Raw genomic sequence first — 25750 nt, 5'->3', positions numbered from 1 at the left:
AGTTGATTTCGAAAATACTGTCAGTGTGTATAATCTTGGTGTGGAAATAATGAAACACCTAACTTCAGGAAACGTCATTTTTTCGAACGTTATCGGTGCTATCAGTTTTTACACACCGTGTCGAATTTCACGTTGATAAGCTTTATAGTGCCGTTCGGTTCAAAAAAAGTCTTTCGATCCACTTGGCTGATGTTAAAAAACTGTAACATGAACACATAGAATTTCATACCAGCAAGTATACGTTCGACACGTAGCATCACTGATAAAAGCTTTCATTTTCACGGAAGTTATTCAAGTTTTTGTCAGCATTTTTCATCGTAAAGCTTCCCGCAGTAGCTGATTGAACAGAACGGAAAAATTTGCAGTATCGCTTCTTCGATAGAGAAAAAATCATCTGTAAGATTTGTTGATTTTTGTGCATTGGTTAAAGAATCGCAGCATTTGTACTGTGGCGTGATAACTCATTGTCAGAGAATTAATGGCATCGATTGAATGCAACATATCGATTTTAATTCGTTACTTTCATTCAACTACAGTTTTCAATGTTATTGCACCAGTAAATTTTTATTTGCGACTAGACGTGACTGAACCTCAGCTGACATAATTTTTTTTAATTTGCGTTGTCTGCTTTCATTTCTATTTTCCTACTATACTAATCAGTTCAAGGTTCGTCGTAGTTTATTCACAAAGAGTCGCATCGTTTTGGTGTGTAACACAGTTTCAGTGCGGGGTCTGATAACAAATAAGATATCACAGTTTTTCGACTCAACTCACATGGAATTAATATTGATGATTAATGAAGGCAAAAGCTTGGTACGACATATTATTTAAGACAAATATATGCATATCTCAGCCATCTGTAGCAAAACCCTCTAACGTTTGAAAACATTTAAATAATTAATACGACAGATCAATAGTTAGAATATGCGAATTCACCCTAATCAGATTTTATTATATCAATACGCTCCGAGTTGTAGAATTCGTCTTCATTTTGACTCCAAAATTTGTCGGAGAAGCATCCCAAACTGTATTGTGTATGACTTGAGCCATGGTCATAATTTCGACAGCAAAATCGAGATGTTCCAGTTGTTTCTACATGCCAAACACATGTTAGTTGTTCCCAAACTGGGATCATGTATTGATCAGAAAAAAATATAATTACGCCATCAAATAGACACTCTATTAATTTGTTTTCTAAAATGTTTTAGCACCGTATCAAAGCCTGTCGGTAACTTGATAGTTGAAAAGGTGACGGACTCGCTAAAGTACCTCGTTCACTTTTATCTCTTCAAACTGAAGAGAAACGAGGAGGAGGAGGTTGCGATGACGCTTCATAGACTCTTGGTCTCATGGTTTACTGGAATAATTACGTACCTCTTGTGTTGAAGATAGTCAGTTTAAACTTGCCAGTTACGACCTCATTGGTGAGTAATAAACATACTGAAAGATACTGTCAAAAAGCTCGGATAACTGTTCATTATTTGGCCACAGGCACCGAGGGCGGAATATGCGGTCTCGTCCTCGGTTTCAGTACTTCTCCACTCTCCGACTTCACGAACGAAAAAACCTCAGGGTGAAACTAGAAGGAAGTATCCAAGTGATCCGTGTACAAGATCCAGTACCAAAATCGTGGCTACTGGACTGGGGCATTCTGATGCTGTCCAATTACAGATGTGGACTCGTCCGAGCGGACTCGAATGGTTTGAATAAATAGCCGAGTACTCTCCTTTAAGCATTCTCAACCAGACTGTATAATTATAATTCGTCACAATCGTTGACTGGTACAGATCTCCGTGAAAAGTTCAGCACTTCTCATCACACTCAGTTATCATCGGTGGGGCGCAGTCGCTGTGACGTATACCGAAGCTGAAGTTTGGAGCACACTTGTGGCACTTGTAGCAGTACATGTACTTCGGACCAGGACCACAGGTCTTGAGGCTCCCGGTCTGTCGGGGCGCAAGGCTGAACCTCGGCGCTCGTGGTTTTATCACATCCAGGTTCGTCAGGCCCTTCGGCCCTGGACTCCCGTCACATTTGGTCCCGCAGGGTCGAGCTCCGCTGAAAATTTAATCGATTTTATACTCGTCCGTCATTCGACGCGGCGATGATTCCCAATCTTTGGAATCGGGGGATATGATTCCCAGCAATTTACAATGTGAAACAAGGCGACGCCGTCTTGTCGGGTACGCGACATCCCATCACGGGAGGCAGCTGGTATGGTCCTGGAGTGACGCCGGCTGTTCTTGGATTCGTTCTTCCCCTGATTGTGAATATCGGCGAGCGTGGACTGTCAGGGAGCTTGTATGGTCCCGGAGTGCAGGATTTAGCTGATAGAAAAGTGGAACAATGGTGTATTTAGCCCCTGAATACGGCTTTAAAGTTTTGTAAACAGCTTCCAAGCTCACCCGTCGATGACGCTCGGAACCCGAAGGAGAATGCTGGAGGCCTTGGTGGACTTGAGATGTAGTACTTGGGCCCAGGACTGTTGCATGGCATCCCCGAGGACTGCCTGCTCCGGAAGGAGAAGGCGGGATTTCTGAACCTCGTTGCGTCATGATGAGGATATCCGGTCAGCGGGGGAAGGAGGTAACGTGCTGGACCCGGACCTGAGATTAGGTAACATGACCGTCAAAATCATCAGATGTTATCAAATGTGCAATTTGTCTCCGAAATGCGGTTCAGCTACTTATCGTTTGTATCTAATATTGTACAGTATGGGTCACAATTTGGTATCAATCTGACACCATATATCTGATGTTGTAGTTTCGAACAGACCATTAACATTGTTCTACATCCACACTAGTCAAATTCGGAAAATATTAACGTTAATGGGTCACGTCTCGGTAGAATCGCATAACTGTCACACTTGGTGATATTCACCCCAGCTCCAAAAAAGTGATACGCTTCAGAAAAGAGTTCTAAAAATGCAAAAAAAAATATCTAGGTATTGTTTCAGGACCGCAGTGAAAGCTTTCTCAGTTTTTCTGACCAAAATTTATTGTTTAAATATTGTAAAACATCGGCAAAGTTAAGGTAAAACGGGGAAAAAAAGCTGTGAAACTCTATTCCTGAACTCTGCGAGGTGTTTGAAGAATGTTTGGGGTGAACTTCACCCAGAGTGACATATTATGGTCAACACCGCTATTTCTTACAGTGTGTTTAAAGCTTTATGTATGTACCATAGCATGAATTGCATGAGCAGGTCAGATTTGATCTTTTTTTTTTTATTCGGTGGTGCCGATTTCTTACACATGGTAGTTTGACTTCGAACGACTATTTTTTTTTAACCAAAGTGAGTGTCCTGGTTATTGACCCTATCCCAATTATTGAGGTTTTTTCGTTGTATCTGTTTAATCCTAAGTTCTGGAATTACCAAAAAATAAATTTGTAGTGTCTAACCATGTAGCAATTGGTTTTAGTAATCGAGAAATTCATAATTTCTGACGTCAATTTATAATTTTGTAAAATAAAAGGTTCAATAATTGGGTCTAAACGTGTCAACAACTGGTACATTTTACCTCGTTCGAAGGGGAAAAATCGCGCTGCAATTTAACGCTCTGTGCAAATTTTTATACGATCGTCAGCGAGTGTTTCTCTATCTTGAGGTAACCCAAAGCAAAGTCGTAAATTTTACGAGTGTCTGTTCATCGTAACTTTGAAGGTCTGAAGTAAATTCGAATATACGGGTAAACCAATGTCAACGCGTGCGCACATTTTGTCACATTGAAATAGCTGGTGCATTATAGATGCGGTAGCTCTCATCGTCACTCGCCGACAATTTATTCAAAGGCAATTTTATCGAGTTGCAAGCGCGCGGAAATAGCTGTTCTACCTGTACACGGGAAATTTTTGGCCATAGAAAATCGTTGAATAAGCAACTCGAATTTAGTGCTCGTAAATGGCATGCGTCACTTACCTTTGTTGCTGACGCAGCCACTGGACTTCTTAGGTTGCTTTTTGGATGATTTTGAGTTGTCTTTTTTTGATTTCTTTTCTTTCTCTTCTGGCATTATTGGATGGGAAAATTAATCGTGGTTTCTGTTGTTACGTTTAATTTCGATTAACGAAAGTTTTGCTCCTCACTCGAAGCTTCACTCCATAATTTCTGACAATTTTGTTATTTTAACCTAAATTATCCGTAATGTGACACCGATGCACGGAGGTGTGCAAAATTTGCAGCTCGCGTCTCTCTTGCCGATTTATATTCATTTTTTTCGCACATTTTTATGTTTCCTTTTTTCATTGCCAGCTCTGACTCACGACGCGACTTTTATCTCGAACCAGGTTTGAAGCACGTCATAATAACTGACTTGTGCTGTCTTATCGATTCGCAGTTTAAGTGAAGAGATGGGAAAAATTATTTATTGCCTACAAAAATTATACACGTCAAAGTGCCTATCTTACTAATTGTCCCGCATTTTATTACTACTTGAGTATCGTTTTTTAGTATATACAACTTACGACTTGAAAGCTTTTAGTTGTAAATTGCGCAACAGGCCTTAGTGTTGAAAATAAAATCCAAATGACAAACACGACTGTAGCTTGCACAATTTTATTGGAGACAAATACATAGACGCGGAACAAAATGCGCATGCATAAATATTAAATATCTTCATAAACACACTCGAAGTTACTCCTCGTCGTATTCGGTGATGGCCGGTGGTGCGCACTCGCTGTGTTTCACTCCGAATGAAAACTTTGGAGGATTTTTCCCACCAGAGTATTGCGGGTAGTACCGAGGTCCGGGTCCACACGCTGTCCCAAATTGATGGTGTCTCGAGGCCAGCGTGTAGGCTGGAAGTCTGCGCTTAACCAGATCGTAATTCTGATTTCCGTAGGCCGCAGGACCCGGACTTGAAACGCAATAGTCCTTTCCATGCCGGCCCGCGCTGCGGGGTCGTCAAACTTAGAGCAATAAAATTAGGGGTGGATCCTGGCCGGAAGCACGGTGGTAAAAAAAATGGGTAGTAGAAATGGAAGCTGTAAAACGCTGCGTTCAATTGGCACACTGAGTTTGAACTTGATACCCAATGAAATGAGGTAAAACATCTGAAAATCCTTTGAAACCACTCGTGACTCTGAAAACTTTTAACCTGGTTTACGACTAAACGACCTTGTGACAAACTTTCCGATGATCTAATCACCGCTTTTCCAGAAAATCGTGATCCATACGTACATTGAAAAAGCTCCCAAGGCGGTTTTGTCCGGGACTTTGGGCCCGAGACAGGACGGAATTAGGTAAATAGGGCCCGGTCCATCCCCGGACATGTGATCGCTGCATCGACTTTTTATCGTGAAGGCCGCTGGTCTCAGACTGTGATTCATGGGCGGACATCTCTCCGGACTGTAGGCCCCGGGTCCTGGGCCGCTACAGCTCGTCACTGGAAAGATATTGTTCGGTAGTTCAGTTGCCGTTAAGGTTTAGTCGAGAGACGAAGGCTAACTTTTGGTGCCATCGCGAAAGCCGAGGGAGTAGGCGGGGGCCTTTTGCACTCCGTAGTTAGTCAGCCCCTCTATTTTGTAACGGGGACCCGGTCCCACAGCGGAAATGTTGGTCTCGACTCGAGTCCTCATCGTGAAAGCAGGGTTGCGATATCTCGATGGATCGTGACCGTTGTAGCCGACAAGACTGGGCAGCAGATAAGCCGGGCCTGGACCCGCTGCGAAACATATTTGAAAGGGAATTGGTATCGTCAGGTTAACAATCGAGCCCCGAATGTAGGTACTCACCCTTCCCCGTGCAGCTGAACTTCGGTTTTTCCTTGACGTCCATGCTTGTTGCTAAAGCGATTAAAAATAAGGCTGTTATTAGCAAAATCTGTAAAAAAAAGGTTAAAAAAATATTATCGTCAACATCGTATGCTGGTAGTGAAAAGTGAAGACCACGCGTACAGTCGACTTAACGTTCCTTTTGTCTTCGACGTGCGAGCTCACCGCGTTGGCTTTGGTTCCATCATTTATAATCCACCGCTCCGAACCCTCGGCGGGCCGAGGATCAATAGATTCCCAACTAATCCAATATCGACACTTTTGCGCTCGCCATCTGGCTCCATTCTTTAAGTGTACCACAAATTGGTCACCGATAGGATAATGGAACCGAGAAATATGGTTATTCGGTTTCACACCCAGTGAATTTCTCCCTTCATGAAGTTGAGCGTGGCTTCTTTGTCAGGCTGAATCCATCCAAGACTTATCATTACTTTTTCGCACGCGGAGTTTTTTCGGTATGAAGATGTTCAGTAATGATTCTCACCATACCTCGAGGGATGATTTTGCATACGTCCTTCGACGGATGACGCGTCGAAACTCTGATGATAGCTAGCAATGAGAAATGTACTATGCGCCACCCAAGACTGTTTATCAGCTATTAAACCAATTCCCATTTACTGTGCTAATGCGAAACAAAATATTCGTAATCATGCGAAGCGTCGTGCCGAATGGGAAACTGCTCATTGTCAGATATACTTCAACCGCAAAGCAAGACGGACTATCAATCCGTGGAGTCGTTACTGAAAACCATTTTCTATCTCGCCAGTAGAAGCACCCGCGTCAATGTCAGACAGCTACCGAGTCTCTGAACACCCGGAAGGTGACATTGAACTGAAGAAGGTGCGAGACTACTCATCGGGTGAGTATTTTTGACCAAAGAAAATTTTCCTCTACGATTGATCGTTACGTCCAATCCCAGCATATCGAATGTTTGGAAATTCAAATGATTACAGTTAATCATGAGAATGAGTTACGGTGAAGCGTGATGTTCATTCTTTGACAATTTATATCATTCGGAGTTTTGATGTTTCGGATTAATGACATTTGACCAAATGATCAAACCGATATTTGAACATTTGGAAGCTGACCCTTCTTCACTTATCAACAAGTTTAAACACGCTAAACATATCTAGGAGACAAACCCAGCGAGCTGAAGTCAGCCGACGAAGAAGTGGACCTGGAACGCGCCATCGAGTTGACGGGTGAGTTGCTCATCATTGCAAGTTTCTTATGTTCACCGGCTTGAACTTCAATCTTTGATTAGGTTTCGGATGGTACCATATCGGGCTGATCGCGATATGTGGTGGAATCCTGGTCGCCACGGTCTGCGAGACGATGGGGATGAGCTTCGTCCATCCGGCAGCCCAGTGTGACTTGGCCTTGACGACCGTGAAGAAGGGCTATTTATCCGGAGCTATGTTCTTGGGTGAGTTGCCGATGACTGTAATTTTTTTTCCGGTCTGATCAGCTCTTCCCTCAGGAATTGTCGTTAGCGCCAACGCTTGGGGATTCTTTGCTGACACTTTTGGGAGGAAAAAAGTACTCTTGATCTCCATCATCGGTACCTGGGCTTTTAGCTTCATGTCGAGCTTCTCCCCAACCACCAACCTGTTCATAGTCCTCAGATTCCTCACTGGTTTGTTGTAAGCATTCGTTCAAATTCCCGTAATTATCGCTCTTCGAGGTCTCGCAAAGTACGGACAGGCTGCCTGAACCACTCAATGCAATTTCCTTTCAGCTGCAGTAACCAATCGACGGTGTACGCCTACATTACCGAGTTTCTGCCCACCTCAAAACGGGCGAGCATCATCACTTGGACCTGCGGCTTCATGGCAATTGGCTACCTTCTGATCCCCGGTGAGTTTTTTGATGACAGACAAAGCCAAGCGACGGTTTACAAAGTGAAATTCACATCCCGCGGTAGGTCTAGCCTGGTTGTTGATCCCGTTGGAAGTAAACTGGGACCTGGGTTTCGTGGTATACACATCGTGGCGCGTCTACTTGGCAGCCATAGGCTCACTGTCATTCGCAATGGGCTTCTTGTTACCCTTCTTTCCGGAAAGTCCAAAGTTCCTCATGTCGGTTGGCCGGAAACGGGAGGCACTCAATGTTCTCCGACTGGTCTACAACAGGAATTCGGGAAACAGCAACGTCGAGTATCCGGTAAGCTGCCGAAACCATTCACTCTAAAATTCAGATGCAGCGTATCAAACTGCCTACGTGTTTCGCAGGTCAAGAATCTTAAGTCCGACGTTCATGACACTCCCGGCCACGTTACGACACCTCTGTCGTTTACGCTCCAAGGACTCTTTAAGCTCATGTGGCACCAAACCGCAACGCTTTTTCGGCCGCCGTACGGATGGACCACCCTACTCTTCTGCCTGATTCAATTCGGCATTTGCGTCACGTATGAACTTCCATGAAAATTATACGAATTAAGACTGTGTTCTCTAAATGCTCTTCTACTCAATGACAATCGCTAAGTGATTCACGCTAGCGCAACATCAGCTAAATACTTGTTCTTTTGTTATTGGCTCTGTTCCGTCTTAATCATATGCTTCATAGTGTAATTTTTCATTTCAAAGCTCGATGGGCATGTACATCTGGATACCGAACCTGTTGAACATGATCAAGTCAGGGGCTGGAATCGGGGCGACGATATGCGAGTTAGTGTTGGCCAACCAGGCTAATCTGACCCTGAATTCCGCGTCGGAGTCCGCGGATTGCAGCAGCCTGATCAGGAGTGAGGTCTATACGAGCACGTTGGTCACTGGGGTCTTCTTCGTGGTGGCGTTCGGGACACTCGGAGGGCTGGTCGCGATCCTGAGGAAGAAGACAGTGCTAGGTAGATATAACCGAGTACAGTAAATACTCGTCGCGAATCCGCTGATCGGTTATCGCGACTCACGCAGCGGCCGTAAATGTGTCACGGCCATGCCATACCTTTACAATCACGCTGATAACACACATGCCAACTCTACGGTCAAACTACACTAACATTTACGCGTGCCGCGGTAAACGCGCTATGCCAAACCCGTATAAACTAACATCGATCTAATCGCTTTCTTGATTAGTTTCTGCCCTGTTCTTGAGTGGGATTGCCGGTTTCGGGAACTATTTCGCCACGAATGAGATCACCGTGGCTGTTCTCATATCGGTATCCGTCGCTCTCGCGGGAAGCTGTTCCACGGTATCGAACACCATCGCCGTCGAGGTTTACCCCACCAATCTTAGGTGAGTCGGTGTAATATTGTTTGAATTTAAAAACTTCATCTCGCGTCTCGCGAGGCTCTACAATCATCGTAGTTACAGTTGGGATGGATGAATTCCACTTACGGCGGGGAAATTCTTACCGCCGGAACGACTTTTCCCCGTCATACTTCCGGTGCCTCTTCACCTCTTTCTCCGCGAGTTGAAACACTTCCCATCCCCACATCGGACTTATCTTTCTATAGTTTGTACTGTTTTTTTTTCTCAAAACGAAAGTGGACGTTTCTTAATTCAGCCTTTCACTTCGATCACGAGCCACCTACTGATCAGTTATCAATGTATCGGTCAAATACAGCATTGCGGAAAAATGAACAGAACAGATGAATGATAACGTATCAGTCATTGGAAGCAAGTTGAATTACAAATTTGTGTCGATGCTGAACGTTTTAACGCTAAACTCGTATCGGTTACCTAATTACTCTAATGTTATAAATTGCTCGACATTTTTGTTCAATCCTGTCTCATCGAGAACTTTTTTACTCATGTTAAGCAGATAAAATATGAGATTGTAGTTATATTTAAAAAAAGTGAACTTAAGCTTGAGGGAAAATGGATGGACTAATGCCTTCGGTCTGATTGTCATTGCGCTAGTTTTTATTATGAACTATCCTCCATAATTGGAAATTGTATGGAAATCATTTGGGAATCGTTAATGATTTCGAAGTGAATGGCCCCTCGTTCCTTTGCGCGGAGGTCTCGTTTTTTACGTGGCAAAAGCTGAATATAAATGTGTCGGTCTCTCAGAGGCCTGTTATAAGTAATTGCCTTCGGAAAGACGCGGGTAGTTTGATAGATTCTTTTCGCAAAAGCGCAATACGAAATGCGGCTGTCTGAACGACATTAGAAAAATATTCAATTCGAATATCGTGCAGGTTGCTCTTTGATGTCGTTTGGTAGGCTCAAATGAAATGGAAGAGAAAAATTGCGGGCTGTGGCGTCTCTCCTCGAGTAATTTTCGTCAAGCGTTTTCCCCGAGACGGAGGATCCTTTAGAAAAGGAAGGGGTGGTACGAAATTCGTCTTTTCTTTATCACGATCAAGTTGCTTGTGTCATTTTGTTTAACAGAGCAATGGCAGTTTCTTTGGCATTCACTATCGGACGTTTGGGTATCGCTCTTGCTGGAAATACAATTGGCATCCTCATAAAGTCCTACTGTGATTTCACTCTGATTGGATTGGGATGCGTGACCTTGCGTGAGTTTCAATTATTGCAATGTCTGGATGAACATCGGTCGAAAAAATGTCAAGTTTGTGATAAAAAAATTATATTTGTGATTTGATTTGTTCCAGTTTGCAGTCTCCTCTGTATCCTGCTTCCGGAATAGACGGTACAGCACTAAAGACGATCGTTTTTTTTGTTTCTACCTTGAATTTAAATGCATTTTCACAATTTCACGCGGCGTACACCTTTTATCTCGTATTTCAAATCCTGCCTTGTAATCGGTTTACTCACACTGTTAAAAAACGATCCGTAAAATCGTTTTCGATATCACGTTATTCGCACAAACTCAACATCGACATCGACTTTCGGAACATTTATGTGTGCATGTGAATACAGAAATAGGGTCTTTGTAAGCCGGTGGGTATATCGCGTCATTGCAGGAACCAACAAAATCTCTACATTCTACGAAGCTTTCGGGTTGTTCGGGTATTGTTCTATTCGAACTGCGGTAAGCCGATCAGCTCGGCTTAACAACAGAATGCAAAATCCCCTTATAACCGCCATGGCTGCACATTACTGCACGGAAATTTTATCCAGAAATGCTAAGAAACGAATTCCCTCGTCACTCGAGGTCTTTTCGAAGGAATTGGTCGATTTCACAGCGAGCGTTACCGTTTTCCAACGGACATCAATTATTAATCTTACTTTTATGGAAGAGCCAATACTAAGACCGTGGAATATATTTATACCGAAATAAAATTCCCGGTGAAATATCCGTTCATCCAGTCCTTCCCCCGATATGTATTTAGAATAAATAAAACACAAGAAAAAATTGAATCGTAATAGATTTGTAAGGCCAGTTCTGCGTACAGATTCCGTTACCGACATCTTATCGAAATTTTTTGGCCGCTTCACAGCTGAGACACAAACCCTTTTTTTTGAGTGGAGTTTATCCCGACATTGGTCAATTTTATCGATCATCGATATAGTTCGTCGATACCATCGATAAAAAAGGGTTTGTGTCTGAGCTGTGAAGCGGCTAAAAATGTCGATATAATGTCGGTATCGGAATCTGTACGAGGAATCGGCCTTAAACCTGTAATAATAATTGTGCAGGGTCGATTTTTTATTTTGTTCATCTGATATATCGACCTAATCTAATTCGATCATCCGATATTGGCCCGATGTCTAATGTCTAGTTAGACCGAGGGTGTGAGTCAAGGGAGGTGACCGCATCCATCGGGCAATCTCGATTCAATTTCGCACAATAGGGGTAAAACCGTCGGGATTCGTGATCACCCCGCTGGATTTCCGGCGACGTTTGGAGCGCGACGTACAGTTTGGGTAACCCACCCTTGTATTTAGCTTTAATTTCCATACGTTCGGAGAGCACTGCAGCTTTCGGGGGATGGCGATTCGCGTTTGCCGCACCCGACAGGCCGGGGAATGTTATTTTACGAGGGCTTCGTGTTATTAAACTGACTGCCCAAAGGAAATTTAATCATTCCCAATAATGGCCCTCTCCGGTCCCATCTTCCCTCAATTCCCGCTCTTCTCGCTTTATGTATCCAGCTGGACCCATCGCTGATTCTCTCCCGGTGGTCCAACCCTTCCCGTTCCACTTTTCCTTCTTCACCATCATTCTCATTTCTTTCTTTTCGATCTCGTTCCGCTACCGGATTCTTTTTACCTTTTATAAAGCGGCACTCGTGCCCGAACGATCCGCGCCCATAACACTTTCGATAATGTCACGAAATCTCAATTTCACTTCCTACCATCTCGTCATCCTCTCCATCCTTTCTTGGATTCTGTAATCAGTTTAAGATCGGCGGTAATTCTTCATCTTTTCGAAAGTGGCTCACGCAGTTCGATCCCAATTGCATTTCATTAGTTTAAATGAAACTTTTTTTTTCGTCTCTTTCTCATTCAATCGCTTCTTGGCTCTGTGCAGGCCCGCGTAAATGACCGTCTCGTTTCATCGCGTTTGTTTTTATTTGCTTATTTATTTTTTTCAATCTGTTCTATAAGCTATGAATACATATCTATGTACGTATACCGTATACCGTCGAAGATAAGAAAAACTAATTTCAACTCGTGTTTTTGTTGCTACTACCGGCGAAGAATTACAGAAGGATCACGGAAGAGTTGAGCGGAAACCGGATATCCTGTCAAGCTCTACCCACATAGATATCCACTCGGACGAACGCTCGGTTCAGCAGCTTGAAGCTTGACCGTTGAAAGCCTCCGTTTGGAACGTGAGCAGATTCCAAAAAAATATATAACCAATGATATTATCACTTAAAAACAGTATTTTTCACAGAATCTCGAATCTCGTTTCAGCTGTTCAGTTAACAACAATTTCACGATATGCATTGATGATGAAAAAATCGTAAAAATCGAAATCGAAAAATAATGACTGATATCGAATTTCAGATCTAAAATCAACATTTTTCATCATTCCAAAGCTACATAATTTGATCCGAATTTCTGTTTTTTTTTTCTCATCACTTTGCAATCACCGACTCAAACTCAACTACGCCTGCAACACAGAGCTGAGATTTTTTGTCGAATGAAATTAAAATTAAGCAAGCATAAGTTCACTACAGACTGCATATGACGCGTGAACATGAAACTTTTTTTTTCACGTTTTTTTTTTTTTTTCTTCCTCTACATTTATGACGCTGATTCTTTTGTAAGTCTATAAAATGGAACTAAAAACGTTCGGAGCTTTGGGAGGGGGGGATTGAAATAGTTTGGATACTCTTCGACGAGGCATAACCTTGTTTCGCGTCGATGAAGATCGGCGTTCTTCGGCGTAGCTCCTTGTAATATATATCGGGAATCGAAACTTTTCAATCTGTACCTGTAACGTAGCAGCCGTGTATAGCCTGGCACGTGCACTCCCTGGATCAGGGGGGGGGGGGGGGAGGAAAGTGTGCCGGGAATTGAATTCTCCCATACAACCCACCCCCTACACCCTCCGCTTATTCCCCACTCCGGTCGACATTTTCACAGCGTTTCGCGTCGGGTTATTTCGCTTTATCGTCTACCGGGTTTAGAACGGCACTACCTTTTAACCCGGGGTACACCAGGGACTCACCCCCCACCCCACTCTTAGTCCCCGTTTAATTGAGTATAAGATGAGATTGAGCGCGTTCGAGGGCCGATTTCGAGTCAGTTCGTTCGGTTCTCCGATCGGGTTTTCCTAGGTTGCGACCCCGTTTCCGGTTAATCCGACACATACCCCTCCCCCGTCAACCTGCTGAATTTTCCCGTTTCTCTACCAATATTCTTTATTGCCACGGGAGGGGCTGCTTATGGCCATACGGACGGCCGCTTGGCCAACTTATCCAATCAATTGCCCTGATTGGCTGAGAGGAATTGAGGTAAACAATTCGGGAATCGTGAACACGCGGCTTGATCCTTGTTGATATTGATTCCCGCGCTTCTTCGAAGAACCGTTAGGACTTGGGTCCTGAGGATATATTTTACTTCAGCGCACCTAAGGCTAGGCGATTAGTTTCTCCCCCATTCCCTAACTCTATCGATACCTATAATGTATACAGTTCGATATACCTATATATGTATTCACCTTCAGCTGGGAGATTGGATTTTCCTAGTGTTTTATATTATATACCGAACGTTGTTAATGGCACGTGTGCTAGATGCCTTGAAAATAATTATTATCGTACGCATGAAGCGAGGGTTCAGCATGTGGTTTATAATCTGGTGCGTAAAAGTTTGACGGTTTTTTTTTCTTTTTTTATTTTACAACTCTCGTTTTGTTTCGATTGAAAATAAAGCACAATCCAAAAAGGAGATTTTCAAATATACATTTCTTGGTTGAAATATTTTATACTATGATATGATGAATTTTTGTGAGCAGTAAAAAATTTCGGGCTTTTTTTTTTTGCATGAAATTCTTTAAAACATTTTTGTAATAATTTGCCGAAGACGTGATTGAATTCCGTAATATTTTTTGTACAAGCTGCATGCATTAGTGCCGAACGAGTTACAAGATGAGCTGAATATTTTTTTTTTTACCATCGTTCCAAATCCCCCGAATCACGTTCATTCAATGACTTCGCCCGCGGCGTAAATAAGAGAACGTTCGGTTGTATTGATTATGTAATTTCGGAACCTTTCAGCAACGCGAGCTTTCGCGTGAAAGGCTTTTGTCGCTTCTCTCGCGGGGCTCTTTAGGCGTGTTTATTTTATAACCCCCTTCGCGCCCCTCTCGATACGGGGGAAAAATGAATGGGCATAAAGGCAGGGCGAAAAAGAGCGGACGCGAATTACGTGCGGGTGTCGAAGAAGCGGGGAGAAACCGTCAAAGAAACGATAAGAAAGGGCGGCGTTGCCTCGACGTATTCGCCCTGCCAACTGACCGTGAAATGAGCCGGGACTCCAGGTCGACCGACGTCTGGCTGGGATGTATTTTCCGCTTGACCGCTGCTGCAATATCTGACATCAGCCACGGCCCTCTAATCCGACATTCGAAAATCGGATTACCCGGAGACTCGTCGAGCTGAGCCGTCGACGCGATGCCGGCTTCCGGAAACCAGGAAAGAAAGCTCGATTTTTTCCCTAAGGCCGACGAAAATACGAAAATTTCCCGCCATTCTTTTTCGCGCCCTTTTTGTCTGCGCCCGATTTTCAGTCCGGTCGTTTCTTCCAAACCTCGTTAAAGGTCAGGAAAGGGTCGATTCAACGGTCCTTGCTTTAGCTCAACGAAGACGCGAATTTAACAGCTGGAAATCGCATTACGAATTAAAGGGACTTTGTTTACTGTAGGAATATAATTCTTCAAAAGAAATCAACTGAAATTATGGAAATCTTTTTAAGTCTTGCCGATTTCAATTCGTTGACATTCCATTACTTTCTATCCAAGCAGGAATGATTTCGTTGATATACAGTTTTCAAAGTTATTCACAGTTAGTTCCAATGATTTCTCGTGATTTCCTGTCATTCTATCCAATCTGGAAATCACACAAAATTTTTCTACAACGCTCGGAAATTAATGAAAATTAGATAGAATTGAAGTAGAAATCGATCGAGATCAATGTTAATAAATTGTGTATTAATCTGGAGCGTCCCTCTTTTGCTCTGCAAAGTTCCATTTCCGGTCTCATAATGCAGAATTTGAATTCTTGTCGGCTCGCCAGTGGCCTCAACGGACAATGTTGCACTAATCGCGTCACTGCGATGCCATATTTGATTAAACCGCGCCTCGAATCCTAGACGAGCTTTCTTATTTCTTGCCAAAACCGGTTAGTCACTCAACCAAATGATAGAAAATATTACAAACGCAACTAAATTATGTTTCAAATGTTATTGTAAAAAATCATGTAAAATCGGAGAATTTGGGATTTTAAATAATTAGCGAAATTCACGATCTAGCTGATATAATATGATTGAATCCAGTCCTATCTAATTATAGTTAATCATACTCGGTCATATTAATTGGTTACGAAGGATCTATTTGGCCATCTAAACACGAAATTCGTATCCGATCGACTAAAAGTTTGGAATTTAATTTACAAAACAATTTTATTCTTTTTGCCCTTCGTTTGAAATATCCCTACTTAGATAAAAATCAGAATCGTTTGAGAAGAACAGCGAATTAAGATTCAGACGGCGCGAGTTGTGAGGGGGATAAAAAAAAAAAAAAAGATGGAAGGGTCGTTTTCGAGAACTGAAGCTTTCTAAAAAGGCAAAGTTTTATCTGCGAAACGCGGAATTGAAGTTCGGTCATCAAACTTCCGCGCAGCCTGAACTCTCGGGGCTTCGTCCTTTTCCTCCTCGTCGTTTCCTTTTATTTTCTTTTTCTGTTTTCGTTTTTTTTTTTTTTTTTTCTCTCTCTTTCTTCCTCGATAACGGTTTAAGGACGCGTTGAGGAGCCAATTTTTCTCTTCTCCGCGATAAATCCTTCATTGGGTTGCGAATTGGGGGAAGGTTCCCGCCAGAACTTTTTCCCCCCTTCTCGTTCCGGGTCGACGGGCGCTCGATGTCTCGCACAATGTCAAGTGCCCGATTTTTGAACCAGGCGGTGTCCAGGTGCGTTCACAACACCGATTGGATATCGAGTCTTTGACCCTGTTCGAACTTTTCACTCCCGGAATTCGGCAAACCCTTTAATTCCCTTACCTTTCATCGTATATCCGATTTGACGAAGGGGAAGTTTTCCGTGAAACTGAACGCCGAACGCCGGCCGATAGGCAGCCGAAACTGCATTTGGTATTCTTGGCCTATTTGATATGCAGCTCCGGTTGCCTATCCGCCGGCGTTCGGCGGAGAGTTTCACGGAAAACTCCCGGCATACTTTATACGCATCGGCGGTAATGCGAATTTACGATAAAACTGTTAGGCCGGAATTTCATCCCTTTTTACCAACCTGGTATCAGCTTAATTCCGGCCCCCTTGATAAACGGATATCAAATTTTTACCAGCTTGTGACTTTCACGGTTCGTTGACGTTTCTATGTGGAAAGTGAAACCGAGACAAGAGACCCTCGAATCAAACTTGAACGTTTTGTATGCTCGCCTTGTTCAAAGCTCAGCAAAGATCCCGGAATTGAAGAATTTCATAATATGTATTTGTAAACGAGATGACATTGCGATTCTCTTTCTCTCCCTGACTTTCTTAAGTTTCCCGTACCTGAAGATCTTACAGCCTAATAAATTCGTGGTTAGAAACCAGGTTTACGATCTCGAGATCGTGATATGAGAATCTACGCAATTTTTCAGACTTTCAAAAATTTCATATTCACCGTTTTAAAATTCCTCTTTCACCGGATATTTCGAATACAATTCTTGAGTACAATTTTGGACTGAAGTGATAATAATTGGATGATGTTAAGTTTGCCTAAAAAAAAAAAAATAATAAATAAATTAAAAAAATCAGTGCGTCTCAAAAAGTGTCTGAAACATTTCGAATAATTTCGAAGATTATTTGACTTTTGAACCACTGTAAAAAAATCTTACAATTGCTTTGAAAGGATTGCGTAAGGCGGTAAAAAGCGCAGAAGATTTTGAAGGAGGTTAAAAAGATTCGAGTCATTACGAAAGCTTTCTGAAAATCAGATTTTGGATTCCACAACTTATTTCCAGCTTTCTCAATCGCCATCGCGTATTGAAAAGACTTAAATAAAATCTTGCTATCGCATTGAAAGGGTTTTGTAGGGCAGAAAGTATCCCAAAAGTTTTTTAAGTTGGTCGAAAAGGTTCGAGAAACCTGAAAAGCATTCCGAAAATCAGATTTCGCATTTTGCAATCTATTTTCAGCTTTCTCAATCACCGTAGCGTGTTGAAAAGATTCAAATGAAATTTTACAATTACATTGAAAGGATATCTCAGGATTTAAAGTATCCCAGAAGTTTTTCAAAGTACCTACACTGAGAAAAATTTCAGTTGTTACGGTAAGTAGAAAAATTGAGTAAAACAGGTAAAGTTAAGAAAACTGTTTGAATATCGTTGGAATTACGAAAAACGAGGTACGCCTAACCATTTTACGCTATCGTCGATCCTTTTTTGGTAATTGCAACGCAAAATCAGTTTGTGAGGTTTACTCTGATTTTTTAGTTAAACAAGGCTTTAACGTCAATTTATTCTTGCACAAGCATTAAATTTTCGCAACAGTTGCAAGAAAATATAGTAACAGTGATCGCAATGAAAAAGAATATTACCGGATACTAGACTTTCCGGTAACAGCTAGAAAACTAATTTTCATTTCCTACCTCGAACTATATTTTGTCGATTGTGGTAAAAAAATGAAAATAGTTAAGGACCGAGCGGTAACCGGAACTAAAAATTTCTCTCAGTGTGTTTAAAAAGATCAGAAATACCTGAAAAGCTTGCCGAAAATCGGATTTTCGATTTCACGGCCTACTTCCGGCCGGCCTTACGGATCGCCATCAAAGCGCGTGTTCAAATTCGCGAATAGAGTACTAGAAATTCAAATTTGCGCAGTGACCTGGGGCTTCGATGCCGCGGGCAGAAAGGACGAGCGGTGCTCGACGAGTTGTTTGTTCTACGCTGACGCGGGTCCGCGCAACGATGCATACCAAGTGAGCTCTTCTCGTCGAGTTCATTCCGGTCAGGGCCGTGCCAATCCAGCTCGGCGGGCCCGCGCCTCACGTAATCTGGATAGCGTTTCGCGCTTTCGGAGTCTAGGCTTCGGGCCCCTGGGACCTTGGCGATTGACTGCGTAGGCGGGCTTTGACAATAAGCTGCAATGGCTCTCGCAAGCTCGTCGGAGCCGAATATACAAGCTGTTCGTAATATACGGAACACCGGCGTTCGAGTCGAAGGGAAATCACAAAGCCCAAAATCCAGCGATTAATCCCTTTGCAAAAATTTTTACTCTCAAGTTTCCCGAGGAAGTCATTAAACCTTCCAACTCCCTGCGTGAAATAACCGCGATCAAACGACGGGAATTCTCACAGTTATGCACCGAGAGAGAACTCAGAGTCATTAAAGATCTATTGACTATACACACTGAGAGAAATTTTTATTTCCGGTTACCTCTCGGTCCTTAACTATTTTCATTTTTTACCACAATCGACAAAATATAGTTCTAGGTAGAAAATGAAAATTAGTTTTATAGCTGTTACCGGAAAGTCTAGTGTCCGTTACTATTCTTTCGCATTACGATCACTGTTGCTATATTTTCTTGCAACTGTTGCGAAAATTTAACGCTCGTGCAACGATAAATTGACGTTAAAGCCTTGTTTGACTAAAAAAGTAGAGTAAACCTCAGAAACTGATTTTGCGTTTCAATTACCAAAAAAGGATCGACAATGGCGCAGAATGGTTAGGCGTACCTCGTTTTTCGTAATACCAACAATATTCAAACAGTTTTTTTAACGATGCCTGTTGTACTGAATTTTTCTAATTACTATACAAACGGAAATTTCAACATGCTGAGAAAATTCTATAAAAATTCATGTGTATTCAGAAAAATCAACAAATTCATTTCACATGACAAGTAAAAACATTCCCTGAAAATTTGCGAATCAATGTTTTGTTTAAAAATTTTATCGACAACTTTTGAGGATTGTTATTATTCAAATTTAATTTTCTTATCGTCTTTATTTTGGTTGATTTTTTTTTGCCGATTTCATCTTATCACAAAGTATTCAATTATGTGGACGAGACTCACTTTTGTTTATAGCCAATACATCCTTAAATACTGGTAGGTTCAAGTATTTTGTAGATAGAAATTCAATACGCTTCCAAAGTATCATTCTTACCGATTAATCGATTCAACATGTTTTTAAGATTGTCTATTCGAACCGAAAACGTATAACTTTATTCTGTTTAAATTTTTCAACATTGAGTTCTGATCGAAATTGGATACTTTCAGGATAAACCATATTTTCACCATCATAGCGTTAGCAACCATATTTTCACCGGTTCGCTTTTTGTCGATGACGCGTTAAAAAAAGATTGCAGAGTGTTCTTCAGCCCTGTATAATGTACGGAGAATCGCGTGGTTGCACAGGGAAATTACAGGGTTCACCTAATTGAGATCTTCCACGTTTTAACCATGCTAATTACCCAACTTCCATTCGCAGTTCGTGTCGGAAATTTGGTGAGTATACCTAATACGAGTCAACCTGGAAGTTGTATAGATTCGCACGTGGTGAGAGGTGAATTAAACTGCAAAGCGGATTTCTCCCGTGATAAACTTCTCGTTTTGTACTCGCTGAGATAATTGTAGAATCTTGAAAATTTGAAAACTGATGACGTATCGCGTCATCGTTCACATCGCGACCTGAGATACGACAGGTCGGACAGTTTTACTGATCTTCGCTGCTCGTTTGACGGACAGTAAAGAATTATTAAATCGCTACTATATATATATTTCGTACTCGCAGGGCGAATAGAGAAATTTCACAATCTTTTCATAGGATTGGCGATACGTGTAATAACAGATCGATATCGTAAAAAAATAAAGTGCGTGTATTTCCATTTTCATAATTTCATCCACGCGGCGAGCTTTTTTTGCTTTATTGAACTGTGATTTGTAAAATTTCAATGAGAAAAATCGCGACACGTTATTTTTTTTTTTCAGGATCCGAAATCAGATAAATCGAAAGCTCAAAATGGCGTGATTTTGTGCAACTTGCAGTGAAATTTCAGTAAATTAAAGTCAGTTTTTCATTATCAATGTAAATAAAGCAGAAGCACAAAACAAAATCTAATCGAAGCGTGATGTAAGATGTCCAAAAACTTGATAAACTGTCCCTGCAAGTTTTCAGACTCAAAATTTGCTTCATCTTTTTTTTTTCTGTTTTATCAAATGTGCCATTTCAAAAGTTGAAGAAACGTACATCCGGACGTGTTTGCAGGTAATAACGAATCAAGGAGTCAATTCAAAGTCCGAAAATTAAAAATCGTAACTTCTTGAGCATCGACTATTGTACAATTATCCATGCAGAGATTTTTTGCTAACAACGCGACGCATCGTCTCTGCCGGTGACGTGTTTTCAAATTTAATTAAGCTCGAACGGGGCTCTTTTGTGCAGGTGCGTCGGCGGATCCGCGAGTTCTCGACGTTCACCTCTCGTCGCCCTCTCATCGGGCTTTGACGTTACTGCTTCAGGGGTGGAATTGGCCCTGCTGCAGTCTAACAGGCGTCGGGGTTTCCCCGTCTTTATTAGCCTCGAGCCGGGCGAGGATATCGCTAAATCTAATCGGAACTAAGTCGCTGGGGATTTTCCTCTCGTCAGCTGTAACTGTTGGGGATAACAATCTTAGCTCCGAGGAGCCGGAGATACTCGCTTCTCCTCGCTGCATCTCTGGTTTCATTTCACTTTTATATATATACACACACACATATATGTATATATATATATATATATATAAGGGTGAGGCAAAAGAACTAACCCATCGAATCTATGGTCTTAAAAGGACCTATTTACTGAGAAAAAAATTCTCCCGTTCGGAAAAATTTTCAACTCAATTTTAAAACGTGTCGCTGGCCATTTGAAATTTCCCATTTGATTAAGACACTAAAAAAAAAATTTCATTAAAAATTTTGTAACGATTGAAACGTGTGAATTAAAAAGAAATTTCGAAACATATTCTTGCAGGGCATTAAATTCTCTAAAAAAAAGACCCTGGAGTTGATTTTTTAGACTCCATATTCGTATACTTACGGCCGCCGTGAAAGAACGGACGAGAAACAAAAAAAAAAAGTAGTTCAGAAAATAAGGAAAGAGGCCCGAAAATTGTCGAAGAAGCTCTACTTTTTACCAAGTTACTATTTTATATCTACTTTTAATCTAAGAAAAAAAAAAAACGAGTTTCACAAGAAAAAAATATTTTTTTTTCGTTTTTCGTCGGCAAAATAAAATAAAATATTCTTGAAAAAAAAAAAAAAAAAAAAAAACACAACAATGCTAGTTCTCGGTCCACTTTCGGACTAGGACGAAAAATTATGTTTTGGGTCCTGGTTTCTGTGAAAAAAAATCATCAATTTAAAAACGATCCCTCTTCAGGTCTTCTCACAATTTTACGATTTTTGAGCTGGTGCAACCCCTTAAAAATGAAATAAAAACTTCCGAAAATTTGAGGTCGTATTTTGGGCCAAACGGAACTCAAAATAAATTGGACATCAAAATCGGAAGGGGTCAGGCCAATGGCCCGGCGAATTGACATGGAATGCCCTTTATATATATATGTATATATATATATATGTATATATACACACCATATATACCAACGCAGAGATCAGACTCGGCTTACCGTTCGGCTAACGGAAGCCGCGAAATCCTTCATGGACGTTTCGCCGCTTCCTCGGCTTACCGAAACGCAACTTTACCTCGGCTTACCCAATTGTGTGTGTATGCTTCTGCACACCGGTGGAAAATTTCTACAGTTTTTGTTACCAGACAGTTTTAAACTTATAGGTATATTTAATTTTTAAATCATATAAACGGAAATGTGTACTAGTTCGAGGTACGGAATGAAAATTAATATTCTAGGGTACATTTTATACGTGTTACTATTATTTTCGGTTATGTCTTCGATACAGGACAATATTTTCTTGTAACTATAGCGATAGTTCGATATTCGTCCAGCAGTGGATCATGAAATTTCTTGAACTCCTGCGAATTTCCTGACGGTCAATTGGATTCGTGATAATGTTTGGATACATCTTATCCAGTTACGCGGAGTCTGTTGAAATCTAACAAGATCGTATAATAAAATCTTGTGAAATTTTATATATATATAAAATCCTCGGTGCTCTGTATTGACGTCCGTTAAGTAAACACTTCGATTTTCAATCCCAAGAAACGATTGAGTTTCAACCGAAATTACTAAGATCCCGTCTCGGATTCTCTAAGTTAGTTTCAAGAACCCAAGGATCAAATTTTTTCATACTTACATAAATATCCTTAATCAAGGGGAGAAGAAAATTGTTTCTAAAAGTTCTCCGAATCTGCAGCGGAAAGAGCGGAAAAAATGGAAAGTTTGACCGGTCTGACAATTTTATTAACGCTGACGGAATTCCGTAGCTTAAGTCGTCCGTATCAGCAGCTCGTCGGGTTCAGACTTTACCCTGTAGGCACTGTTTCAGACACGTGTTCGTCGGTATCGCGTAAGCGTCAGTAAAGAATAACGCGAAGCGGTGTAACGCCAGTGAACTGGGCAAATATTTGACCAGGGGAAAATGGAAAGGTTCTCTTTGCGCCAGGAAGTCACAACGGGGAGTTGGGCATGCAGAGGGACGTTGTCAAGTGGGAGAAGAGAAGCTCTACTCAAGAAGTGCGCCCGTTTAGGTTTAAAGGGAAAGGGATCATGTAAGAAGGATCCGCACCTATCCTAAATATGACGCCAAAACTCTCTCTCTCTCTCTTAGGAAAAAAAAGAAAGCTTGCCTGATTATTTTCGACAAGAAGAAGTCGATCCTAAAGTTTGATCAATTTATTTGAGGGGTCGTACGCAGTTAGAAGGTCGAAAAAAGCGATTTATCAAGGATTTTTCATAAACTGAGAGAAAATATAGTTCTAGATAGAAAATGAAAATTAGTTTTCTAGCTGGTACCGAAAAGTCTTCTATCCGTTACTATTCTTTCTCATTACGATCGCTGCTGCTGGATTTTCTTGCAATTGTTTCGAAAATTTAATGCTCGTGCAACGATAAATAGACGTTAAAGCCTTGTTCAACTAAAAAAGTAGAGTAAACCTCACAAACTAATTTTGCGTTGCAATAACCAAAAAAGGATCGACGATAGCGCAAAATGTTTACGCGTACCTCGTTTTTCGTCATTCCATGAAATTCTTCTCAGTAAGAGGAGACATTCTGATTTTTTTTAGAAAGGCGTTTTACGGTGAGCAAGATATCTCTGGACTCGATCATCGGAAATGAATGAACAAAAAAGATTTAGTTAATGTTTAGTATTATCTGGTCTTTGATCGAAGGAAAAAGCAGAATATTAATTCTCAACTAAACGTCGGGTTTAAAAAAAAATAAAAATTCGATTTTCCAAAGAAATTGTCGCCTTAATTTCTTTATGAAATGGAAAATATTTACCGGTGAGAGAAAAATTAGAGACTGATCGGTTCAGCCGTTTCCAAGAAATCTTGCTCACTGACTTTGAAAACATAGTTTTAAGAAAAATAACGCGTTCAGAATCGTTTTTTGAAAAATCCTCACTGCTCATAACGTTTCTTAAAAAGAAACTCTCCGTGTCCATAAGAAGCTCGCTGCATCCCTCAAAAGAATAAAAGCACTGTTTTGAAAGTTTCGTAACTTCGTACCCCAAGTTCCCTGAATTTTTTACGACACACATCAAACTAATTGCTACGATTGTTTAAACAATTTCGTCACTGATTTTTAGTACCGGAGCGTTTCTCTACTAATGGGGATATTATTTGATTTGATTAATTATCTGGACCAAAAAATTCCGATTCATTGATCGGTGACGCGTATTCTGGCTCGATTTGTTCAATTCTTTTTTTTTTTTTTTTATTTTCACTGAACCGACCGAATTACATGTAAAAACGTATAAATTCGCGGGCAACGAACCTCCTCAAGCCGGCGTCGCGACGCTAAGCGTCCCGTTCCTTCCAATCGGTGAAGATGAGACGCGGAACAGCGGAAGGAAGACGAATTAAGTGGGCCGTTGGCAACCAAGTCACGCGAGCAGGTAACCGAAGAATTTTCTCCACACCTGTCGCACAGTCGAGTTTCTCCCGCGCCCCGAAAAAAAACGCGAATTTTTTTCGCGCATCATCCTCGAGCTCGACGCACTGCAGGGTGAGAAACTTGGAAGGCGAACGTGTGAATTAAGGTCCGAAAAAGGAAAAGGAAAAACGAAAATAGGAAAAAGTGAAGGAAAGAAGTAAAAAAAAAAAAAACCTCAAACCCTTCGTCCAGAGTTGTTCGTTTCTTTTATTCATACACGTCATATGTGTGTGGGTGTGCAGAGTTTGGGATAAACTTATATCCGAAAGTTTCTCCAGCAAGTAGCGCGTAACGCGAAAGAATTGAAACGAAATTTCGCTGCATTTACCAGCCATTGATAAAGCTATTTTTTCACCGAGTTTATCCGAGTTGAATTTTCAAAATTTCCATCCTTAGCGCTGGGTGAAAATTTTGAGAGTATAACTGGGAAAAATAAAAGAAGAGGTCACAGATGTACATATTTTTTCGAATTAAATAATGCGGAGTTAGAAATTCCGTGTTCTCCGTTCTACTTTTACAATCCCAGCGAATCGATCGATGGAATTTTCTCGCAAGCTGGTTTCTTTATATTCGGGCTAATTAGTCAACTATTAATTAGCTGCGATATTGACTGCGTTATGTGCGCACTTTCACAATTATATCAGCGCTGCTCCTTGAAGTCGGCTGTGAGTCAATTAGCCGAACTTTGCACAACTATAACACAGTGCACGGTGCGTGAGAAACGCGATCACGGCGTTGACTCCTGATGTGTTTTGATCGGGGAGCGTGTTAATTAACAAACAACCTTTGACCTCCGTCAAGAAGGTTTTACCCGTAATCAACTGACGTGGGTCGTTCCCGGAGCTTTTAGTCACTCGGCAGGACTTTTGCCTTTTTTCGTTTCCTTCATTTTCCACTTTCCTAAAATCTGTAAGCCACAACTCGTAACTCATTTTCCAATAGCGATAAGACTGGATAAACCTCGTATATTGCATTGATATTACGTTAGATAACACGTGGGAACCAAAACAGCACTGAAAAATATTTCATTTGTTGTAGTGAGTAGAAAAATTGTGGTAAAAAATAAAAATATTCAAGGACTGAGCGGTAACAGGAACTAAAAATTTCTCTCATTGACGTGCGTAAATTTGCGACAAGTGTTTCCATCGTACTCAGAGCCAGGTGTAATTATTCTCGACATTAATAAATGGACGTTTCGTGTTTCTCAGAGGAAAACACGAGCCCTAGACTTATACGGAATACTCGATGAACAGCGTGGACCCTTGCGAAAGGTCCGATTGATCACGGTGGTCGGTAAAAATTAACACGACGAACAAAAGGAGGACTCAGAAATCGGATTAAAGAGGATGTTTGGC

General features: G+C 41.4%; 3 protein-coding genes and 1 long non-coding RNA gene across 6 annotated transcripts; 2 read left to right on the top strand and 2 right to left on the bottom strand.

Moving 5' to 3' along the window:
• Positions 1 to 1227: 1227 nt before the first annotated feature.
• Positions 1228 to 2322, top strand: LOC124222776 (uncharacterized). The gene is made up of 3 exons (XR_006884111.2): positions 1228 to 1424; positions 1492 to 1700; positions 1788 to 2322. It is a non-coding gene; the product is annotated as an uncharacterized lncRNA (long non-coding RNA).
• LOC124222775 (ciliary microtubule associated protein 1B) lies at positions 1728 to 4317 on the bottom strand. Its single transcript, XM_046634110.2, has 4 exons — positions 3917 to 4317; positions 2406 to 2606; positions 2153 to 2327; positions 1728 to 2058 (listed from the first exon to the last, which is right to left on the bottom strand). Exons 1-4 carry the CDS (start codon positions 4008 to 4010, stop codon positions 1803 to 1805), a joined length of 726 nt encoding a protein of 241 aa, XP_046490066.1. The 5' UTR covers positions 4011 to 4317; the 3' UTR covers positions 1728 to 1802.
• A 243-nt stretch (positions 4318 to 4560) lies between these two features.
• On the bottom strand, positions 4561 to 6169 carry LOC124223743 (ciliary microtubule associated protein 1A). Its single transcript, XM_046635978.2, has 5 exons — positions 5893 to 6169; positions 5731 to 5781; positions 5445 to 5660; positions 5177 to 5381; positions 4561 to 4889 (listed from the first exon to the last, which is right to left on the bottom strand). The coding sequence occupies exons 2-5, from the start codon at positions 5771 to 5773 to the stop codon at positions 4631 to 4633; spliced, it is 723 nt and encodes a 240-aa protein (XP_046491934.1). The 5' UTR covers positions 5774 to 5781; positions 5893 to 6169; the 3' UTR covers positions 4561 to 4630.
• Positions 6170 to 6446: 277 nt separating this feature from the next.
• Positions 6447 to 20746, top strand: LOC124223041 (synaptic vesicle glycoprotein 2C-like). 3 transcript variants are annotated; one of them, XM_046634654.2, is made up of 12 exons: positions 6447 to 6628; positions 6903 to 6971; positions 7034 to 7195; positions 7250 to 7412; positions 7508 to 7626; positions 7694 to 7932; positions 8001 to 8176; positions 8355 to 8614; positions 8844 to 9003; positions 10105 to 10232; positions 10329 to 10366; positions 20729 to 20746. In XM_046634654.2, exons 1-11 carry the CDS (start codon positions 6553 to 6555, stop codon positions 10361 to 10363), a joined length of 1587 nt encoding a protein of 528 aa, XP_046490610.1. In that variant the 5' UTR covers positions 6447 to 6552; the 3' UTR covers positions 10364 to 10366; positions 20729 to 20746. The 3 variants fall into 3 exon arrangements, with proteins under 3 accessions (XP_046490610.1, XP_046490608.1, XP_046490607.1); XM_046634652.2 differs by lacking the exon at positions 20729 to 20746 and adding an exon at positions 12322 to 12669; XM_046634651.2 differs by lacking the exon at positions 20729 to 20746 and having other exon boundaries at positions 10329 to 10442.
• The last annotated feature ends 5004 nt before the right edge of the window (positions 20747 to 25750 follow it).

This window comes from Neodiprion pinetum, chromosome 7 (genome assembly GCF_021155775.2).
Source record: "Neodiprion pinetum isolate iyNeoPine1 chromosome 7, iyNeoPine1.2, whole genome shotgun sequence".
NCBI classification, from domain to species: domain Eukaryota; kingdom Metazoa; phylum Arthropoda; class Insecta; order Hymenoptera; family Diprionidae; genus Neodiprion; species Neodiprion pinetum.
The sequence above is the reverse complement of the archived record's forward strand: the minus strand, read 5'-3'. Positions and strand labels throughout refer to the sequence as shown.